At 36.4% G+C, this 22,722-nt stretch overlaps 1 protein-coding gene across 1 annotated transcript in view; it reads right to left on the reverse strand.

Annotated features, from left to right (window-relative positions):
* The window catches only part of TG (thyroglobulin), a 375,444-nt gene that overhangs the window by 189,478 nt on the left and 163,244 nt on the right, over positions 1 to 22,722 (reverse strand). The window contains 6 exon segments of the mRNA XM_074265101.1: positions 4,808 to 4,870; positions 15,489 to 15,632; positions 16,659 to 16,738; positions 17,904 to 18,015; positions 20,079 to 20,255; positions 21,901 to 22,038. Coding sequence (XP_074121202.1) covers positions 4,808 to 4,870; positions 15,489 to 15,632; positions 16,659 to 16,738; positions 17,904 to 18,015; positions 20,079 to 20,255; positions 21,901 to 22,038 — 714 coding nt within the window.

Below are 22,722 nucleotides of genomic sequence, written 5' to 3' on the forward strand. Positions count from 1 at the left end.
CTAAAGTCCTTAATTTTGTAGATGTGGGGCCTAGGGCCTAGAGAAGTTGACTAGATTTATACAATTAAGTTTCTCAGGCAGGTCTTCCTGATTCCAAGGCCAACATTCCATCTAACATGGCACATTGCCTCTTAAACTGTTTTTAATGGTCCAAGTGGATTTGCTTTGATAAGAACAAGAGTGCTAAGACCCTGGGTCTACTTAGTGATAGCATTCAATTAAAAATAATGACCTCTCACAGGGGGCCATGGTCTGGCTCTGTAATCACAAATTTTGGAAGGTATCCTAGCACAATTTCCTAAGCTGGTAATTAAAACTTTCTTTGTTAATTTCTGGAAATCTTACGCATACATCTTCACCACAAGTAAAGTGAGGAGCTAATAATTGTCCTTTAGATGTTCAACTTAACCTGAAGCAGATTTTATATCAATGCCCAAGATAATTCTGCTTCCAAGACTGGGGTCATTCTCTGATATTGATAGTGTTGGCTTCTAGTAAAACTTATCTTGGCAAATTTTTGATACTATTGGGAGGCAGCATTTAATCACGTTTTGTAGGACTCGTAGACATTACTATGCATCTGGACATTTGGAAAAATGTGGCTTTTTTTTTTTTTTTTGAGGGCCATGGATTACCACAATGACCTTATGAAGAAACTATTTTACAAATGGTAATTAAACCAGTCTTTTCTGCAAAAATGAAAGAAGAACACAGAATTATAGGACCACACATTTAAAGCTGGAAGAGACCTTAGAAGCCATCTATTCCAACCCCCTATTTTACATTAACCTGGGCTTATCTGGGCCTGTCTAGATTATCAGACATGGAATTGCCCCGAGAAGTCTTTGGAACATGGCCAGATTACCAACATGGAGACTTCTGTATCCTCTACAACTTAGGTTTTGATTGACTTTGATTTTGATTGACATTGATTGACTGTCTTCATCTTTAAAACTTACATAACTGAGGTAGTTGCTCTCTTTATGATTCTCAAAATAAAGATCCCAATTCACTCAAAGCACAAAAGCCATGGACTAAACCAGTGAGAGGAGGCCTTCCTTTCCCCGCTCTCCTTCTTTTACTCCAGGTCTGATCTAAGACTGACCTGGAGATGTTAGTTCCTGTTCTATATTGTTTATCCTCAATTTCAGGTGCGGGGATGATCCCAATGGAACTACAATTCAAGTCATGGATTGGATTACAGATGGGATGTAGGATCCAGATGATCTATCATGGAAGCCCTGAGAAGCCAAAATTCTGGGGACTTGACCCCAAAGAATGGTTTGGGACTTAAACTGAGACTTTACACTTTGGATTGTTAAGCTATGGCTCCATATCCCTCCCATCCACTCCCAGCACTCCTCCCATTCAGACTGAGGTATAAGGGAATAGAAGTATTGTGCCTCCCATATACTGGGGAAATAAGTTTGTATATTTGTGATTATATTTTCGGAATAAATATTTCCCTGTAATAGTTAATACTCTAGTTACTAAATAGACCTGGGATGCAAGGAATCACTCCTGTACTTGGGAGATACACTGTAAGTGAGGATCTGGAGTTATGCATAGAGAACTTTAAATCTTTAAACCCCTTTTAAGAGTATCAGAGAACTCTGAGGTTGGGGTAAAATCTAATCTGCCTGGCCTTTCAGGCACTGAGGGCCATAGTCATTTATGTCAGGAAACTAAGGTCTGGAGAGGCTGTGAATTACTAAGCTAAACAAAGCCACTTCCCTCAGTATTTACCCCATCTAGGATCAAGTCATCATTATCATTTGTCTGGAATAACACAATAGTCTCAATCTTTCCTTGCCACCTCGACCTCTCTCCCAAACTGATATCATTTAATATTCCCCTCCCCCAATTTGACACTGCTTAGTAACAGGGGAAGTTGGATTAGAATCTTGGTTGTGATTTTTTTTTCTTATGTTAATTTAGGCAAATTTGAGGGCCTCAGTTTCTTGTAAAAATGAAGGGAATTGTACTGAATTAATTATAAAGTTTAGAGGTGATGCAGTGACTTGAGCACTGGACCTAGAGTCAGGAAGAGCTGAGTTCAAATCATTTGATTTGGGCAAATTAAGCTGGGCAAATCTTTTAATTGTTTGTTTCAATTACCTTAACAGTACAATGGAGATAATAACACACCTAATTTTGAAGGATTATTGTGAGGATCACATGAGATAATATTTGTAAAGTGCTTAGTATAGTACCTGACACATAGTAGACACTATGCAAATGTTTGTTCTCTTCCTATCTCTATGTGAATGTATGTAAATATATTATATATACTTTTTCCTAGGAGAGCCTATTTTAAGTATGTTGTCTACATTGTTTCTGATTTTGGGTTGTATCTCAGCCTTTACTCTCTCTCTCTCTTCTCTCTCTCTCTCTCTCTCTCCTCTTTCTCTCTCTCTCCTCTCTCATCTCTCTCTCTCTCTCTCTCTCTCTCTCTCTCTCTCTCTCTCTTCATATCTCCTCTCTCTCTCCTCTCTCATATCTCATATCTCACTCTCATATCTCTCATATCTTCTCCTCATATCTCCTCTCATATCTCTTATCTCTTCTCTCTCATATCTCTCTCTCATATCTCTCATATCTCTCTCTCTCTCTCTCTCATCTCTCTCTTCTCTCATATCTCTCTCCTCTCTCCTCTTCTCCTCTCCTCCATCCTCCTCTCTCTCATCCTCTCTCCTCTCTCCTCTCTCCTCTCTCCTCTCTCCTCTCTCCTCTCTCCTCTCTCCTCTCTCCTCTCTCCTCTCTCCTCTCTCCTCTCTCCTCTCTCCTCTCTCTCTCTCTGATTCCAAGCTTCATTCCTCATTTAGAAATAGTTAAATAGTGACACAAAATTATAAAACTGGTAAAGTTTAGATTCAGGGTTCCCTTAGCTTCCTTATTTTCTTTCATTTATTATTATTTGTTTTAATTTATCTTTGTCTCAGGGATAAAGATAGGGCTTAAGAAAATCTCCCGAATTTATAAGAACTAAAGCATTTGTATTATCAGTAGCAGATAATAGCTTACTACTACTCCCTCCAGAATAAAATTTACATTTTAAAAAGAACTTTCAATGCTCAGATTCAAAGGTGCTAATTTGTATAAGAATTTCCAAAAGGTTAATGGATCAGATAGTTTTGAATGAAGTGCCTTTTGTATATGTCTTCTAAAGAAAGGATATACTAGAGCCAACTTTAACTCAGTGAGTTAAACAGTGAGAGTTGATTGCTAAATTTTCATAATTATGGCAAAATGTTAATAAGGCAAATTAAATTTGAAAGTGATCCAGTATACTCCCAAGCCTTGCCCCTCCAATCCTTGCACCTGGTTATAATTAAGGATTTATCATGTCTCTCTTTTCTGTGTAGTTGAGATTTGAGCATGATCTATTTCATCCCCAAGTCAGTGTTCTTTCTACCTCACTAGAGGCTGAATATGAAGTGGCTGGATTTTCCTATTTCTCCTAGCATAGGCATGGAGAAAACCTTTCTTCCCTTTTCCTATTTGAAATATATTAAAGTTAAAAACAAAGTATTCTTAGGTAAATTGGAGAGAATATTTGCTCAAAAAGAAAGTACAAAATTTTACAAAGATATAGCATTATTTATGCATTTATACCCTGTTCAATCTTGACTGGGACCCTTGATTCCTCACTTGTAAAAATACTAGAGTATCATCCCAATGAATCTGTGATGTGAGGAATATTCTTCCAGAGAGTTCATAGATGTAAAGATCAAAGAAAGCTCATAAGTCATAGGATAAACAGAAACCTAGAGAGAGTAAGTAATTTGCTCCCAAACACATAGGTAGTAGGCACCAGGAGCAAGGTTTGAACTCAGGACCTCTGACCCTTAGGACAATAATTTTATCACCGTATCATAAACAAGGCTATACTTTGTTGTCCCTTTTCCAACATTACAAAAATTTATAATTGGTATCAGGTATTTAAAAAAAAAATCTCAATTCAATAAAACAGTACAACAAAGAAAATCTCAGATGGTACTAGTTTGGCTCATCTTCTAAAATTATTTCAAGATTATTTGAGTGTTTCAGCAACTAAGCCTTCTGGGATGGGGCCTGAGTTGGATCTGTCTTATATTGATTTACACTTCAGAGAGAACAATATTCCCTTAACTTAATCAGAGAGAACAATATTCCCATTACAATGTGTCGTCATGGCCTGGAGGGGCTTCTAAGTCTGGAAGGCTATGCCAACATGGCACAAACTCTGGAAGGTCCCATCACACTGGAACGTTCCCCAAGATAAGCTTAATAATATCTCTCTCTTATCTAGGGACCAACCTAAAAGCTCAAAGGAGCAAAACATTAGAATGTCTATTAGAGGATATGTACAAAGTTGCTCATATATGTATTGGTGAAATATATAGATATACACAAACACATATTATGTATGTGTGTATAGATAAATATGTGCGTGCACACACACACACACTATATATATATACACACAAATATGTATATCTCTCTCTATATATGTCCATATATCACAATAATTTAAATATTAGATTCTAATAAAGCATAGAAGAATGGCAATCTACTCATCTGAATAAGAGAATCCATATCACAGAACTCATGTCATCATCTGAAATATTGCAGTAAATGAACAGTAACAATATATGAAAACATAGTTCAAGTGCATTCTTATTTATCATTACTCAAAGTGGATCTCATGAGGTTGGTTGACAGAAAGCCATAGGTAAATATTTAGTGTTTGAAGAGCATTCAGGTTTAATAAGACTATGGCACATTTGGTAAGCAGGGGAGTTTCAAAGGGTTTGATACTACTTACCTTCCTCTACAAGAGGAGGGAGAAAGGCAGGTGGACATGCAGTAGAAACATCATTCTGATAAACTAAATGAAAGAAAAGAGAAAGTGTTTTAGTAGACTGGTCGAAAGCTTTTGTTGTTCCCCTCCCAATAGCAGGAACATTTCAGCATTGAGTAAAATTTTTTGGCCATAACAGCTGAAAGATTTGTTTATACTTAGGCACACAGGAGTAATAGTGAGTAACAGTGAGTTGAGTAAATGTCAGTCTAGATCTTTAAGATGTAAGAGAGATGTCCCAAAACCTGAAATCTCAATCAATATAACTAGCAAGATGCTTTACACTTTGATAACATTATTAGCTGAGATTATCTCTTTGAATGAGTTATAGAAACATTCAGAGAGTCAAAAGTATAAACCAAGTGCAAACAATTCCTAAGAATCTTTATGGAATCAATCAACAAAAGGTTTAAACTAGTTGTAAACAATTCCCAGTTGATTCAGTCTAACGTAAGAACTCAGTAGAAATTTAATGAACTGAAATTAAGCCACATAGGGCATATGGTATTATTGCCTGAAGAAATTTTCTCAAATTCAGCATATATAAACATATTAGCATCATTCTTCTGATGTGAAGCTGGTCATGTACAATCATTAGAATATTTTTTCCTTAGTAATATTGACTTGTACTAAATCATTGTCTTTCTCATCTCTTCTTGTGTTTATAAATTGGATGGTCAGACACTACAATTGCTCCAATTATTTCCCCACTGAATAGATAGGCTCTTGTGAATCTCTCTATAATACCTAATTTTCTCCTTTACTTATGAGATAAGGCAAAAAATAATTTACCCAGGAATTATTTTGATTAATCTGTAGAGTGAAATTCTAGATTGTGAGTTTTAAGGCTATATACATTCAAGAAGAGGGCACTGAAACACTAACTTTGTAGATTGCCTGATTACTTCAGCAAATATTGGCTGTAATACTATAGAGCACCAAAGCAGAACAGTGAATAAAATATCAGGCCTGGAGTCAGGAAGATCCAATTTCAAATCCAATGTCAGATATTTATTAGCTGTGGACTCTGGGAAAGGCACTTAAATATGTGTAACTGTTCCCTTTTTTTTGTAAAAAAAAAAAAAATGAACTGAAGAAGGAAATGTCAAACTACTCCAATGTATTTGCCAAGAAAACCCCAAATGGAGTCATAAAGAGTTGGATACAACTTAAAGATACCTGAGCAACAGCAACGTATGTACTATGTCTAAAGTACAAGGGTAAATGCTTCAGTATAAACAAATTTAAATAAGATAGTTCCCTTCATTAGGTGATAAGTTTAAGTTAAGAGAAAAATATAGAAAAGTTAGAATAAGAAAATTGCATAACAGGGATAAAAAGTGCTGCAATAATAGATAAGGAAGAAATTACTTCCAGCAGGGGGAACTTAAGGGACCTTCGTGGGAGAAATGATATTTGAGTTGGACTTTTAAGTTATATCCACAACAGAGACCTGTTTGGGACAAAGTGAAGGATCTTGAAATTCAGAGTACATGAAAAAAAAAAAGAGTAGGGTTAAGATAAGACTAAAAAGGAACAATTGAGTTAGATTGTAGAGGACTGTTTTTAGTGACAGACTCAGGCAGCTTTTATCTTTATTCAATAAGTAATGGAGAACCATTAATAGGTTTTGAATAGTGGAGTGATACCTTTTTTTTTTTTTTTTCCCAAAGAAGATAAATCTGGCAACTGCATCTAAGGTAGGAAAGGAGAGGGGAGACAAAGGTTGAAAATGGGGTGGTTAAAAGACTTTTTAAAAAGCCTGCTATTTGAGGCTAGCATGGTTTAAGTCCAGTTCTTCTGGGGGATGAGAGCATAAAATAGAAATGCTTCTCAAGAATTTTCTATTTAATGATTCTATCATTCTCCACTAATAACTTTGTCCAATGTGGTATTTGGGGCTCTTTATGATAATGTCATAGGCTTATGTTTTAGGAATATTCCTTTGGCAGTTAAGTGAAGGACAAATTTAAGAAGAGAGAGAATGTAGGTGTGTACACCAGTTAAGAGGTTATGGTCATCATTTGGGAGAGAGATAATGATAATCTGAGTTGTTAGGGAATTTATCAGGTAAGTGTAGAGAAGGGTAAGAAAGCAGAAATGTGGAGGTAGGATTGGTAAAACATGACAAGTGATTGGATGAAGGGAGTGAGGATGACTAAGGAGCTGACTCTGAATTGAACCTTGGTAATGGGAAAGATTTTGGTAACTTAAACAAAAACAAAAAATTAAGAAGATTGTGCTTTAGAAAGATAAGAAGTTCTGTTTTGGACATTCTAAGTTGGACATCAATTTGGAAATGTCTAAGAGTCAATGATGCCAGACTGGAGCTTGGGAGAAAAGCCATGTAAAAATAGATAATTAGATAGATAAATAGACAGATAAGTGAATGGATGGGTAGATAGATGAATAAGGTAGGTAGATAAATAGATAGAAACTGGAAGGATGGATAATAGATAAATAGATAGTTTACGCTTCTGTATATTCTACAATTATCTGCAGTTATCTTTTAATCTAATGAAATCTGATGTAGTCACCAAGAGAGAAAGAGTGTAGATGAAGATGGACTGAGCTCTCTTAGACAATCATGAAAATTGAGTAAGGCTTCACCAACCCCCAAATTGGGTTAGGCTTGAACAACACTTATTAGGACATACCTATGTCCCCTTCCTGCTGTTTTTCCAGGATATCATTTGCTTACTACTTCAACCTAAACCAAATATGGGCAGCTGTACTTTTACTGGCCAAAGCTCAATTTCCTGGGATAGCTCCTGTGTTTAGAATGTAAGAATCATTCTTTCAGCCAATGAGAATGAGGGTCATTGGTGGGAGGGATTTTTTGCATTGGGGACTATTTAATTTGTTGTTCTATCTCTATAAGGCACTTCCTCCTGTTGAGGGGTAAGAAAGCCACCTGATTCTCATATCAGTTGTAACTGGGAATTTCCTGTGGGAGCCAGGTAGCTTTCTCAGAGCTGGGAGATTCAGGTGGGTAGGGATCATTTTTAGAAATTTCCCCAGGCCAGGTGGCCCACCTTCCACAAAGATGGGGGGACACAAAGTACTATTACAACACTCCATTTGATTGCTTGTTTGACTGGAGGGCTTCCTGCTTCTTGGGAGAATGTATAATAAATCTTCATTTTGCTTCTAGAGATATCTCCAGCTATTTTATTATATGGTGGTCACTCACCTCTATGTCTGAGCCACACATAGAGATAAAATAAAAGATCTCTGAGAACACCCACAGTTAGGATCTATAACATGGCCTATGGTCTGCTATGTTATTAGTATAAAGGTAATATTGATCTGGTGGCTCCAGACAGCTGGTGTTTCAGTGGATAGAACACTGGGAAAAGGCCTGAGTTGAAATTCAGCCTCAGAAGCTATTAGCTGAGCAGGTCACTTAACTTCTGTCTGTCTTAATCCATTGGAGAAGGAAATGTGCATCACTCCTTTGTCTTGGCCAAGAAAGCTCCATGGACAGTATGGTCCATAGGGTCACAAAGAATCAGACACAACTCAGAAATCGGCAAGACTATGGGACAGGCTCATCATGTCCCAGTTAAGAATGTTTATTGAATATATGAACAAGCTGCTTAGGAAGAGGAAGTTGATAGACCATTGGCCCTTTCTAGAAACATTTTACATTTTACATTTCCTACTTAAAAAGCTAACATGATACTTCAGTTCCAGCCAACACACAGCTGCAGGCTCAATGAATTGAGTTCCAGTCTTCAAAGGGCAGACAGTCCTTAACCCATTGAAGTCAGAAGAATTTCAGCATTTTCCCACCACAAAAGCCACTCTTCACATTTTTATTGTGCCTTCACTTTAGTCCCCTGCACTTTGAGAACATTACCCATCTTAGTTCTCACAGTTTGGGGGCACACCTGCAGAGTGATTGCCTTTGGTGGGAAAGGGTTCTGAAAATACCTTTATTTGCATGAATTTTTGTTCGGCCTTGCCTCTCTGTCTTTAGTCAAGTTCTAGAGCCATCTGAAGCTTCCTGTTGTCTTTCAGCAAGCAAAAAGCAGACAGCCTCTAGAAAGGCAGCATGGCAGAATAGAAAGGACACTATATTTGGAGTCAGGCCCTGAGTTCAAATTCAGATTTCCTTATCTGTGTGAATCTGGATAGTCACTTTTACACTCCATTTCCTTATCTAAAAATATGACAAAGATGGGACCTCTCTAAAATCTCTTATAGATTTAAACTTATTATCCAGACTCTCTTTGACCAAAATTCAAATGTTCTCTAGTTGCTTGTCCTTCCTTGCCTCTTTTCTTCTTTCTCTTCTCTTATTTTCTTTCATTCATCAATTAGTCACTATGTGCAAAGCTTGGGGTTACAAAACCCAAACTGTCCCTAAAGTTCTTACATTCTATTCTTTGCTTTTTCTCCTTGACTTACCTGAGAGATTTTTTTTATCTTCCTTTTCTACCTTTCTATATCTTCTCTACTTAGTCTTCAACCCCAGCTCAAGTATTACTTCACCTCCCAAAGGAAATAGTAAGATCTAACACTGGCACAAGCTCCAGACAAAATCTAGTTCAATTTCTTTATTTTGTAGATAAAGAAACTAAAGCAAAAAGAAGCTTAATAATGTGTCTAATGTCATTCAGGTAGTAAAATAGAAAGGACAGAATTAAAAAGTAATTTTTCTGATTTTAATCTGGTAATTCTGTTAATCATGTTGCCTTTCAGTAGAGTTGAATCAGAAGGAAGGAAATAAGCATTTATTAAATTTATGAAATCTAATGTGATTTAAACATTGTGCTAAACACCTTACAAATATCTCATTTGATGCTCACACCCTGGGAAGTAGATGCTATTGATGAGGTCCTAAGTCTCTAGGTGGGGTTTAGAGAAAGCCTGAAGTAGTGATAAGATTACTCCCTGAACCAAGCAGGGAAAGGCATTGATGGGGATCAACCTAGCCATAAGGCTATAAAGTCCCACCCTTGTGAAGGTATTGGTTGATTCCACTTTACTATACCCAATCAGAAGCCAAGTTATGATGTCAAACCCCTAAAGTTAATATTCCCCTATAAGTCTGTCCATGGCTATGCTAACTTTTTTTGAATCCCTTTTGGATTAGTCTGCTACTGCACTCTTCTTTGTGGTATTTTCTTCCAACCCTCCTCTATAACTCATGGTATCATTCTTCTGCTTATAACTTTTAATTCTTCTTATCACTCTTTTAGGGTGCTAAGCTCCTCTATGGATTTAATCTACCAGGCAATGGCATACTCCTACCTCATGGTGTTTGTTCTTTCTCCTGGTTAATTGTGAATTCTACCAGGGAACTTGTCTTTTCCATTGTTAATTGTTAAAAACCCCTTTTCTTGCTAACTATATGCTCTCCCAAATCTATTTCATATTTACCTCTCCTGGTGTCTATTTTACCTCTTCATTTTGTCCATAACCTCTTTTAAACAAATGTACCTTTTGGAAAGGAAAAAAAGTCCTTGTGTATTCTTCACATGTGAATTGCTACCTAACACCATCATTTGGTGCCAATTGCTCTCCTGAATCTCATCATTATCATTATTCCCACTTTACAATTGAGGAAACTGAGGCAGACAGCTGTGAAGGAACTTTCCCAGCTAGTAAGTATCTGAATCTGGATTTGAACTCAGGTCTTCCTAACTTCAAGCCTCCCTCTTTATTCACTATACTAGTTAGGGCAAAGGACCTGGGTGTGAAATTTGGCTCTGCTACATATCTCTCTGTAACCTTAGGCAAGCTATTTGATTCTTTTGTGCTTCAGTTTTCTTGTCCATTGCATAGTATCCTCTCATTTTACATATGAAGAAACCAAGGTTCAAAGAGATGAAATTACCTTTCTAAGATCTAAGATCTAAGGCTATTAAGCATTCCATTCAATTATCAATACCACATTTAAGAACTTTTCACAATGGGAGGACTAGCTTTTCATAGTGTTCAAAAATCTCATGAGTTTTGTGAAGGTGGAAATCGCAAGGTACTCATCTGAATGTCTCCATTTGGAACTTTCCTGTCTCTGCCCTCACTGTTCCCATACATGGCCCTATTTTGTCCATCCTGACCCCACAGAGAATATTCTGTTAATGTAGCACTTATATAAAACAGGATGAAAGAGAATGCTCCTGGGTGCAATGATAGTGGGGACAGTGAACACCTTGGGGAGGCTTTTGGCAAGTCCTGCTGAGCTGATGTAATGTCTTGGTCTGATTGCTTCCTCCTATTGTAGCCCCTTGCTCTCTCCCCTCCACCCACACATCCTACTGAACATTTCTGACCTAATTCTTTTTTGCAGATCAGATTTCACCTGGTTATTTCTTATAAAAACTCAGGATAAAAAAAAAAGAAAGAAAAGAAAAAGAAAAGAAAGAAAGCTTTCAGATACAGTATAAAGAGATGTTGAGTCCCAATTTAGGAAACAAACAAAACAACAAAACTAATAAGAATATAGAAAGGATTTAGAACTAGAAGAGGCCTTAAAAGCCATCTTGTTCAAGCTGTTTATTTTAAAGATTAGGAAACAGGGGTCTAGAATTATATAGAGGAAATAAATAAGAGAGCTAGAATTTGGAAGCTGGTCATCTGATTCTTCACCCAAGGTTTTTAGCAATATTCTAGTGGTATTCTAATTCTTAACACTACTCTCTGAGCAAGTAGAGATCAATGAGTAGCCTCATCTTCTAGTCCAAATCTTTTTAAACTGTGGGTGGTGACCCTATATGACTTTGTAACTGAATGTGAGGGTCATGAAATTATGATTTATTTTCAATAAATGCTTGATTTGTATACCTATTTTATATACCTATATGCTTATGGTACATATATATTTATAGCTATATCTATATATCTATATATTTCTCGGGTGAATGAGGATTACAAGTAGAAAAAGTTTAAGAAACAAACCCTAGTCTACACTACATGATTCTCAAGAAATTATTTTTTTTCTTTATTTCAATGAGTACAGGAAGGGAAGTTATAAATGGAACATTCTTTCTACCACCCCTAGTCTCCCACTGAGATCATCTAATTACATGGACCAAGTCTTCATTACCCAAAATAATTTGAGACTCTGCAAGAAAAGGAATCCAGTTCAGACTAAAAGGCTGTGTGTAAAGAATGCTTACCTGCAGGTCAAGCACTGAGCTTGACAAATTTTAATTCTGAAACACACATGCATACACAGTTGCTAGTGCCTTCCTCTCTGAGATTTTCTTCTATTTAGTCTGTATATATGTGTATGCAAATAATTATTTATGTGTTGTTTCCCTTTCCAGAATGTAAGCTCCTTGAGAGCAGAGACTGTTTTAGTTTGCTTTGGCTTGTTTGGCTCCTGGAACAGCACAAAGAGAAGGAAGCAAAGTCCTCAATAAAACCCCAATTAGCCCACCAAAAAAACCTAATTTCATACTGGAAGAATTGGCTTTTTGGGCCATAATGAAAAGTCATACTGAATCTACATGGCATATTCTAACAATATGACTTGGCAAATTCAAAAAGGAGAGAGAGAGAGATAGAAGAGAAGCAAAAGTAAGCTCTCCATGCACTACAACTCATACATAAAGAAAATCATTTTTGCAAATTCCAAACAAGGACACTTAGAAAGATCACACTATGTGCTAAGCATGGAGGGAAACAAAAATCAATAAGAGACAGTCTTTGTCTTTAAATATGATGTAAAAACATACATACATACAACACACACCTACTATAGGGTAAATGATAATTCCTAGAGTGAATAACTCTTTAAATAATAATGATAATGAAATCAGTTAATAAACATGAAATTCTTTCCATTCCTGACATGGTAAAAAGATGCTGGATTTAGAGTTAGAATACCAAAGCTAATTGTGACATTTTTTTTTTAATTTGCCTGATGTTTCCCTGAACTTCAATTTCTCATCTGTGAAATGAGGAAGCTGGATGGGGTAAGTCTCCAAATCAAAGTTTCTTAGCTTGAATTCATAGATACTAGTGGTCACATGGATATACCTTGGGGGGGGGGTTAAGCTTTTTGCAAACTTTAAAGTGCTATGATATTAAGGTGAGGTATTTTATATTTGGGAGCAGCTATGCAGAATGGTAGATAGAATGTTGGATTTGCAATCCGAAAAACCTGAGTTCAAATCCAGCCTCAGACACTTACAAGATGTATTACCTTGGGCTAGGAACTTAACCCTGTTTGCCTCAGTTTCCTCATCTGTAAAATGGGAATATTAATAGCACGTACTTCCCATGGTTGTAGGAAGAATCAAATGAAAAAATAGTTGTAAAGTTCTTAGTATAGTGCCTGACATATAATAGATACTATATAAATGTTAACTATTATTATCGTTTGGTGGTGGTGGTGGTTATATCTGTGTGAGTTCCACGAGGGCAGTAAGGGTTTTGAGTTTTATCTTTCTAGACTTTGACCTCAGCTCATTGTCTGGTACATAGTAGACACCAAATGTTTATGGACTGATAAAATGATTGGTTGATATATCTTAGGGTAGAAGACATTGCCATTGTAGGGGAGCCAGAAAAGTCAGTTTTCAAGAAATCTGAAAAAATGAGTGCTTGGGAATGATGTGGACAAAACAAGTGGAGATGACAGAGGAATTGAGGTGCCAAGGAAAATGGAATGAATGGGAAAAGAATAAATCAAACAACACCCAACAGAGACAGCTACATTTGAGTACATTTGAGTACATTTGAGACAGACCTTGTGTTTATCTTACTGACCACAGATCAGTTGGCATTTTTGTAAGGTTAGAGAAGTAACTAGGGCTGACCAATCAGAGTCTTGGCTTAGGATATCAAAATTTAGAAGAAACAATTGCAAATATAAAAACATTTGCAATTGATCTCTGACAACAAGGGAAAAAAATACTGTTCAGCCTCTAGTTAGCAAGATTATTCAGTTCAATTAGAAAGGCAGCCCCACCCTGTTATAACACCTCAGATGAGATCCTCTCCTTTCACTCCTCTCTACCCATCTCACATTTCATTCCACTTCCCCTAGTGCAAAATTTTTTATAGTGGGTGTGTATCTGAACCACCTACTCCTCAGTATATTGAAAGCAGGGATCAGGGTACCCAGACTAGTCAGAGTTTGTAGACTAACAATGGCAATTTCCCCTCATCTTTGACAAATACGTTAGATGAATATTTCCATCATACATTAGAAGTGAATTGAATCATCTGATCATGAAATCACAGAAGGATCAAGGATGCCTTACTTTTGCTTTTGTGAGAGGGAATTATCATTGCCTGGGTCTGTTAAGCCTTTTGCCTTTAGCACCTCCAACAGCTTATATGGTAGTCTTAATAAAAAAGGAAAAATGCCCCTGTGGGGTCCATAAAGCAAGGGAATAAAGGTAATACATATACAGATGTGAAAGGAAAATCCCAAAGAAATACCACCTTCCACAGCTATACAAAAGGAATTATGTAATTAGAGTCAGGCTAGGAACACCAGACCAGAATGCTAGGCTAGCTCTGCTTTATGAGTTGACTATATGCAACTATGGGCAGTGAGGTGGTTCTAGGAGTCAGCAAATCTGGCCTCTGACATATATGAGTGGTACAATCTTGGACAAGTCACTTAACCTTGTTTACCTCAGATTCCTCATCTATAAAATTTGGGAAAGAAGGAAAAAGCAAACTGCTTTAGTGGTTTTATCAAGAAAATCTCAAATGGGGTCCAAGGGAGTCTGAAATAACTGAATAACAACCAAAAACCTGCAGAAGGGAAGAAAATTATTGTCCTGGTCAGGGTAATGACCATAGCTCTGCCTTCCTGCTCCACATATCAATTCTCTCACCTGCTGGATTGTGTTAATATATTCATTCATTCACTCACTCAGTAATTTGTGTAGTGGATAGAAGCTGATCCTGGCAGGAAGACCTTATGCTTGTTGTTTGCCCTGTGTTCTTGGAAAGGACTATGACATTAGGGAGGAGATGCCATGACATGTAAGTAAATTGGATTTCAGTGAGGGAGGGCTGTGCAGGGTCACCTGCCTCACTTTCCCCTCCAGAGCCATCTGGATCCAGTGGCCAGATAAGGATCAAGACAACTGGAGATGGCCCTGGATATGTTGGAGACCTTAGTCTTTTTAAATTACTATCTTCAATAGGCAGAAATACCTTAGTTCAAATCTGGCCTCAGACATTCACTGGCTATGTGACCCTGAGCCCACAGGGTCTGCTTCTCTCTGTCTGTCCCAATTTCCTCACCTATAACATGGGAATTATAATGGCACTTAAGTTGCAAGGTTGCTGTAGGATCAAATGAGATATATCAGTAAAGGGCTTCATATAGAGCCTGGTATATAGTGCTAACTCTTGTTTATTTAAATAAAGTACTAAGAGAAAGGTCTGGGTCAGATATTGTAGTAGGACACAAAAATAACTAACAATTCCTGTCCTCTTCTTACACAATGGCCACTGACACCTTCCTCATTCAGGGAAAAAGTTGGCAAAGGGGTGTGGAAGAACAGGGGATTGTGCAAAACTCTGAGAATGTTTTCATAATAGAGAGCTGTATGATATGGAGTTGGAAAATGTCCTAGTTTAGAAACAATGAGTGAAATATCAGTGATAACAGATGCTTTCTTTCATGGTTTAGCTTTTCATTCATTTTGAATCAATGTCTCACCAGGTTTCTGGTACCAGCCAAAGGGATACGTTCTTATTTCGGTATCAGGAGAGTTACAGTCCAAAATACGCCAGGGGCCTCTGGTTTCTTCACTGCATGTCTGGAATCCTAGATTGCTCAGAGTCAGGCACATCACCTCTCCACCTGGCAATACAATGACCATCACAGGGGGAAAAGATTTTTATCTTCTTAGCTATATAACCTTGTGTATTTCATTCTTTTAAGACTGTTTCTTTATCTATGAGATGGGGAGAATAATACTTGAACTCTTTACTATATAAGGTTTGAAGGAATTACTTTGTTCTTGAAGTATAAAAGAAACATGAATTGTCATTATTTTAATTTCTTATTCATAATCCACTATTACGTTTTCATTGACTCTAAGGAAGACAAAACAGTTGGATATTTAAGGGGACTCTCTAGGTGAAGAAATTGGGCCTAAAATGAAGTCTTGGAGTTTAAATTAGGTTTATTATATAATTATCTTTTATCTCACATTGTTGCTTGTCACTTGAAGTAAAATGATTGGCTTGAACAATTTACATAAGAATGATGCATCTTATAGAGAAACACCTTTAAAAGACTTTAAAAATCTGATTAATTCAATGATAAACCATGAGTCCAGAGAACTGATGAGGAATCACACTTCTGCCAGAAAACTGATGTACTGAAAATATAGAATGATATAGATATAGATATTATGTAATATATATATATATATATAATATAGATAGATATAGATGTGGATAAATAGGTAATTATTAAACCATATCTATATAATATGGTTAATGAGGGAATTTGTTATACTGGATTTATTGTGAGGTTTTTATCTTTATTTTTAATATTCTATTAGAGGAAAAGGGATCACAAACAACTATAAGTAAGCTTTAAAAAAGAAAAACAGGTCATCTTCTTCACACAAGCATATACTAAATTGCTGAGTTATGCCCTCACTTTATGGTGATTGTCTAAATCCTCCACTACCTTTGCTCTTAGTATTTGCTGTTAGTAAACTTATGTTTTATGATGAAGACTTTTCCATGAGGTCTTGGTGGATGTTTTTCTAAGTCAAAAGATGAGGCCACATCAGGGAATTGGATTCTTTTTTCTATATATCACTAACCAAATCATGTGAGAGAAAATTACTTTGGAAGGTCCAATGCTGCCTACCTTCTAACTGAGAAACATTGAGGAAACCAAAGCCTTTGCAGCAGGGATCAGCATCACACCTTAGTTCACATTCAAAGAACCTGGAGAGGAAAAACAAACAAACAAACAAATAATATGTTTTTCCCCCTAATTTTGTTGTTACTGTTTTTAAGTGCTTGATGAGGAAACTCTATCAATATATTTAGCAACTAGTGCACTGTAATATACCATGAGACTTTTCAGGCTTTTCTTTAGGACTCAGAAATTGTGGAACTTCATCAATAAACAAGCATTTATTATGTACCTACTAAGTGCCAGACACCCATTGGAGACACAGGCAATAATGAAAAAATATTGCCTCCTAAAGTTTGTAATTGGATCAGAGCCATAATTTTTGTCCATTTGTTTCGACTCTTCATGGTCCCATTTGGGATTTTCTTTGTAGAGATAATGGAGTGATTCACCATTTACTTCTCCCACTCATTGTACAAGTGAGAAAACTGGGGCAAACAAGGTGAAGTGACTTGACCAAGAACACACAATAAGCTAGTTAAGTGTCTAGGTCAGATTTGAATTCAGGAAGATTTGAACTAAAGTCAAAAAAGACTCCTCTGGTCAAGCCACTGGGAAGGGAAAAGCAGAAGGAGGGGAAGGAAACAAGAATTTATTAAGTATCTACTATATGCTAGGCTTTGTGGTGAGCATTTCACAGGTATGTCATTTGTTTTTTTCATAACAACCCTAGGAAGTAGGTGTTGTTATTATCTCCATTTTATACTTGAGGAATCTGAGTCAGAATTTAGGTGATTTAGTCAGGATTACCCAGGTAGACTCTGATCTCTGCTTTTGACTTAAGGAAAGATATTGAGTGTTTGGGAAGTCAGTCCTGAATCAGAGTCAGTCATGGACTGAATGTTGGGCAAAAAGCAGTTAAAGATAATTTATCCTTTCTTTCCCACTTTGCCAATGTGTGCCCTACACATTCTAAGAATTGCTCTTTGTCTTAGAGATATTTCCCCATCTTCAAAACTAGATTTAAAGCATTAGGCCATCACAAGACCATTGCTTCTCCTCATTACATGATGTCAGCTAAGGACAAGAGCAAATCTGGAGACCTCAGATGAAAGGAGAGGGAGTGAGCTCCTACATGGCCTTATAATAGAGCTCCCCCTCTAGTGAGCTCCTAGAGCTTTTAGGCCTCTTAATGATGAGGTTGCTGTGACGAGAATCATTAGGAAAATAAAAACCACAGGTCTAACACCTTACCCATTGGAAACAGGTTTTCTGGTCATCAACACTTTGCTTCGTACAGAAACCCCCCTCAGTATTTGGAATGGTAGGCGAGTGTAAAATGCCTTCACTTTGTCTCCCAAGACAACTATGTAGAAGAAAGAAGGCATTAGTAACATGAAGAGGAATTATAGTATCCAGAAAAAAGCTAATATGAAAAAAAAATCTTAACTAAGAGGTAAAGAAAGGATTTACCAACCTAAAAAAATGTATTTGATGAGATGCTATATATAAAATGTTTTGCAAATCTTAAAGACAAATAGAAAGGCCAGATCAGTTGTTTTATGGTTATTAAAATATCAATAGCAATATCATTCTTGTTCTTCTCATTGTATGTTTTATGGAGTTCAGATAAAAACAGATATGAATTCATAATTATATCTAAATAAGTTTTGTACAATGGGCTTATATATTCTATAGCAAATTGCTTTCCTTATCAAGGAGGGCAGAAGGAAGGAAGGGAGAGAATTTATAATTCATGAATGTTAATAGTTATTTTTAAATAAAATGGAGGAAAGAAAGTCAGTCCTATGACTATTGAGTCTCTATACTGCTCTGTTCTATTTTTAATGTTTAGCAGACTGAATAGATTGATACAGTGATAACTTTTTTGTAGGTGAATAAGATGAAAAGAACAAATATTTAATTGTGTCCTGTGTCCCAGGCACTGTGCTTAGATAGTTATTGCCTCATTTGATCCTTATAACAGCCCTAGGAGTTAAATGCTATTATCAAACCAATTTCACAGAGGCAAAAGCAAATAGAAATTTAGTGTATTGTCCAGGATTATGCAACTGATAAGTGTCTGAAGAAATATTTGAACTCAAGTCTGTTTGATTCCAGGTCTGGTTCCCTACTTGATACCACTATGCTGCCTATGAGTGTTGAGATGCAATATCTTCTAAAGTGAGGTCTATGGAAGCATCTTTGGGGCAATGGAATAACTACTTTCCTGATCTGTAAAATGAGAATCAATATCTCACAGGGTTGTAAAGTTATAAAGATCAAATAAATCATATGTTAAATAATTTATTCAAATTCCTTTGCAAGTCTCAAAATGCTATATTAAGATGAGCTTGCATTACTATCAATACAATTTATATGTATGTCGCATTTAAACACTTCCAAATAATTTTCCTCAAAGTAGATAGTTCTTATACAAGGTGCTTTTCCAGTTATTTCATTTGCAAAGTAGGAAGAATAATATTTACTCTACTTATCTCACACAGATGAGGGGAACAGATATGATAAAATGATTCATATGAAAGTATTTTGTAAACTATAACACACAAGTGAGGGCTTTTTCTATATCTTTCAGTATGATAGAAAGATGAATTGCAAGTATTATTGTAAGGTTGTGTTAATTTGAAATTAAGTTCAGCTGACTTAGCTTGTTTTCACATGTATAATGATGGTGTGGATCACTACACCCCTTGGGGGACCCTGAGACACTGAAGGAAGATGCAGCCTGTCTGGTCTTGAGAAACTGGAGTCAGAAAATATGCTGCAAACACGTGGGTGCTCAAAAGAACTTCCAGAGATTTGATTTTCATTCCCTGCTATTTCTAACCCAAAGAAAAAGGGCTCTCTGTCTTGTTCTTAATCCAGGACTTTTCTCCTGAGCAAGAGAGCTGATGCCTGCAGAACAGAAGTTTCTGCCATTTTATTTGTTTAAAAATGTTTGGCGCACTATAGCAAAGTAGAGGAACACTGGAAGCCTTATATGAACTGATGCATAATGGTGTAAGAAGAAAACAAAATACACAATGACTTACAATAATGGAAATTAAAATAAAATAGGTTAAAACTGGACACTATGCAATTAAAATGACCAAATTTAGCTCCAGAGAAAAGGAGAAAAAATATACATCCCTACCCTCTTTGTAGATGTGGAAATTTATGAGTGTAGAATATTACATATGTTATTAAGCACAGTTGATGTGTTGGTTGGTTTTGCTATTTTTCCTTTTTTGTGTCCCTTTTTATCTTTTTTACAAGGGATAGTTCATTGGATAGGGGAGATCTAGTTGGAAATAAAGATGATTTTGAAAAAAAAATAAACCAAAGATAGCAAAAAAACAAGATAATAAATAATAAAATATATCCTACAAAAGGAAAGATATTTTCTGAATACAAAAAAGTAACCCTCACCTTTTTTATGAAAAAGGGTCTGTGGTCTGTAAGGAAGGACAAAAATGCAGCTCTCAGGTGTGAATGTGAAGGAATTGTCACATGTCTGAACTTCTGGGAAGAGTATGCAGGTGAAATCCCCACTGCTGGTATTCCGTACTTCCACCAACTGACAAAAAGTATTGTCTTGAGCACAGCCTACAGACAGACAAGAGGTATTTTAGTTTTGAAAATTGCTTTTTTCTGACTGGCCCCTCATTTCTGACTCATTCTGTTCCTGGTCCAAAAGCCTTTCCCTGAAATTAGTTAATCCGTTAGTCAATTAACATTGGTAACACATATTTTTATAAATTAATTCTTTGATTTGATTGATTTGTCATCATTAAGTGCAAAAAGAATTTTCTAAAAATTGACCAATTGTCTGCTAGGAATTGTTTGGGCTACCCTGAACTCTATGCCAGGTAATTGGTAAAGGTAATTTCTTCAATCTATTTCATCTTAAGTTTACATCATCACATCAAGTTTGGGTAACCTTGGGGTTCCCCAAACTTTTTGTGGGTATGACCTGTTTTATTTTTAACTTTTTATTTCTTTGAACCTTTGAGATCAGTAAGGGAGGAGATGGAAGGTATTGTCTTCGGGGAGTTCCTGAGTGGGTGGGGAAGCCCAGGGATTCCCCATTAGCATTACCTTCCTCCCTTTGCCCTAATGTTCTAAAAGATGAAAGGAAGGATGGATTCAGGGGACATAGAGAAGCCCCCGTGGAACAGAGATAATAATAAACTACAATGAGTTAGAAGGAAAGCTGAGTGATAACTGCGGCTGCTCACATGCAATCAATCCAATTGCAACCTCTTATATCCTTAACAAATTACATTTTACATTATATTATTTGGAGTAGACAGATATCTTAGAATGGAAGCTCCATTATGGCACAGACATTGTCATTCATTTTTATATGGCCCCAATACCTAATATAGTTCTCTTTATTCAATCAATAAGTATTATAAAGTGCCCACTGTGTGCCAAACACTCTGCTAAGGACCAGGATACAAAAGAATGGCAAACAGCTGTCTCGGATTTCAAGGAACTCACAGTTCAATGAGGAAGATACATGAGAACAATTATGTACAAATAAGCTATATTCAGGATAAATTAAAAATAGGATGCTTAATATATAGTTGTTGAATTGATTTATTCAAGATTGGTATCACTTAGTATATGTTATTAAGATATTTAATTAAGTTCACTTTAGGACTTTATTGTTCATCATCTGGTAAATACCAATTTCATGTACTTTTGGAACACCTAGCTAGGATCTGAGGGGCACTGTGCTGAACATGGTGAGAATTTTTTAAAAAGATGTAGAAGTAATAGTTCCTATAGTCAAAGACCTTCCAGCCTAGTTGAAGGGATGGGAAAAAACTAACAATAAAAGGCATAACATGATATAGCCAATGTGTGCCATAGGAATTGAGAGGAAGGAGGAATCATTATAGGTCAGGATGATAATGGAGAGAGAAGGTAAGAGTTGATCTGGGTCTGGACAAAGGATAGGAAGTAGGAATGGCATTCTAGAGATTGAAGAGCAAAAGTGAGGGAGTGATATAACTGGCATTAGAACAAAACAGATGATAATTTCCTTGAGGGCAAAGGCCAAATTACATACTTGATCAACATAGTGCACTCTCACAGCAACTAATACAGGGATGAATACGGTTTAATTGGTCAATAAATACTTATTGAATTAAATCTTATACGTCTCACAATCAAGTCTGTGAATAAGCTAGTGATGTCTGATTGTACAATTGACAAGGGTCTCATTATATCTGAGATTTCTTACGAGAGAGACACCAGAGCTTTGCCTGCTGAGCTGAATATTGGAACCTGGAGAGACGGTATTGTTGGCTGGGCACAGTGCTCTTTCCATCTATAAGAACAAGTTTTGTGTCCACTGGGGAGAAGAGTTCCATTGTTGAATCTGAAAAAGAAAAACTGAGTTGAAAGGAAATTGTTTATGGACATTAAATTAAAATCATAGCATTTTCAGATAATACTTGTAAAGTATTTAAAACTGTACCTGGTGTATAGTAAGTTCTTAATAATTGCTTATTCTCTTCCCAGTTTAGAACTGGAAGGGACCTTGATCTATAGAGAATGTTGAACATCAAACAGAATGTTCAATCTAGAATCTGTCAAATAAGAAGCATTTTAAACATCAAGTAGCCAATAGAGTATTGGAGTTGGGATCCCAGGAAGTCCTTAGAATCCTGTTTTAGGCTTTTAGTAACTGTGTGATCCTGGGCAAATCACCCAGCCCCTCTAAACTTCAGTTTCCTTATCTTTAAAATGGGGATAATAATATCAGCTACTCCCTAGAGTGGTGATATTTGAGATAATACATACAAGGTGCTTTCTAAATCTTAATGAGCTATGTAAATACTATAATAATTATTATCATTATCATTGAATTATATGGATCTAAACCTAGATATCAGAGGCCATAAAGGGGCTAAGTGGTAGAGTCAAGATATGAATGTAGGTTCTCTATCTCAAAATCGATCATTCTTTCCATTGTTCCATATTGCCTATCAATTATTAAATACTTTTTATGTGCCAGACACTGTGTTAGGCACTGGGGATGTATGTATAAAAATCAAAATTC

The sequence above is a fragment of the Sminthopsis crassicaudata genome, chromosome 1, assembly GCF_048593235.1.
Source record: "Sminthopsis crassicaudata isolate SCR6 chromosome 1, ASM4859323v1, whole genome shotgun sequence".
Classification (NCBI taxonomy): domain Eukaryota; kingdom Metazoa; phylum Chordata; class Mammalia; order Dasyuromorphia; family Dasyuridae; genus Sminthopsis; species Sminthopsis crassicaudata.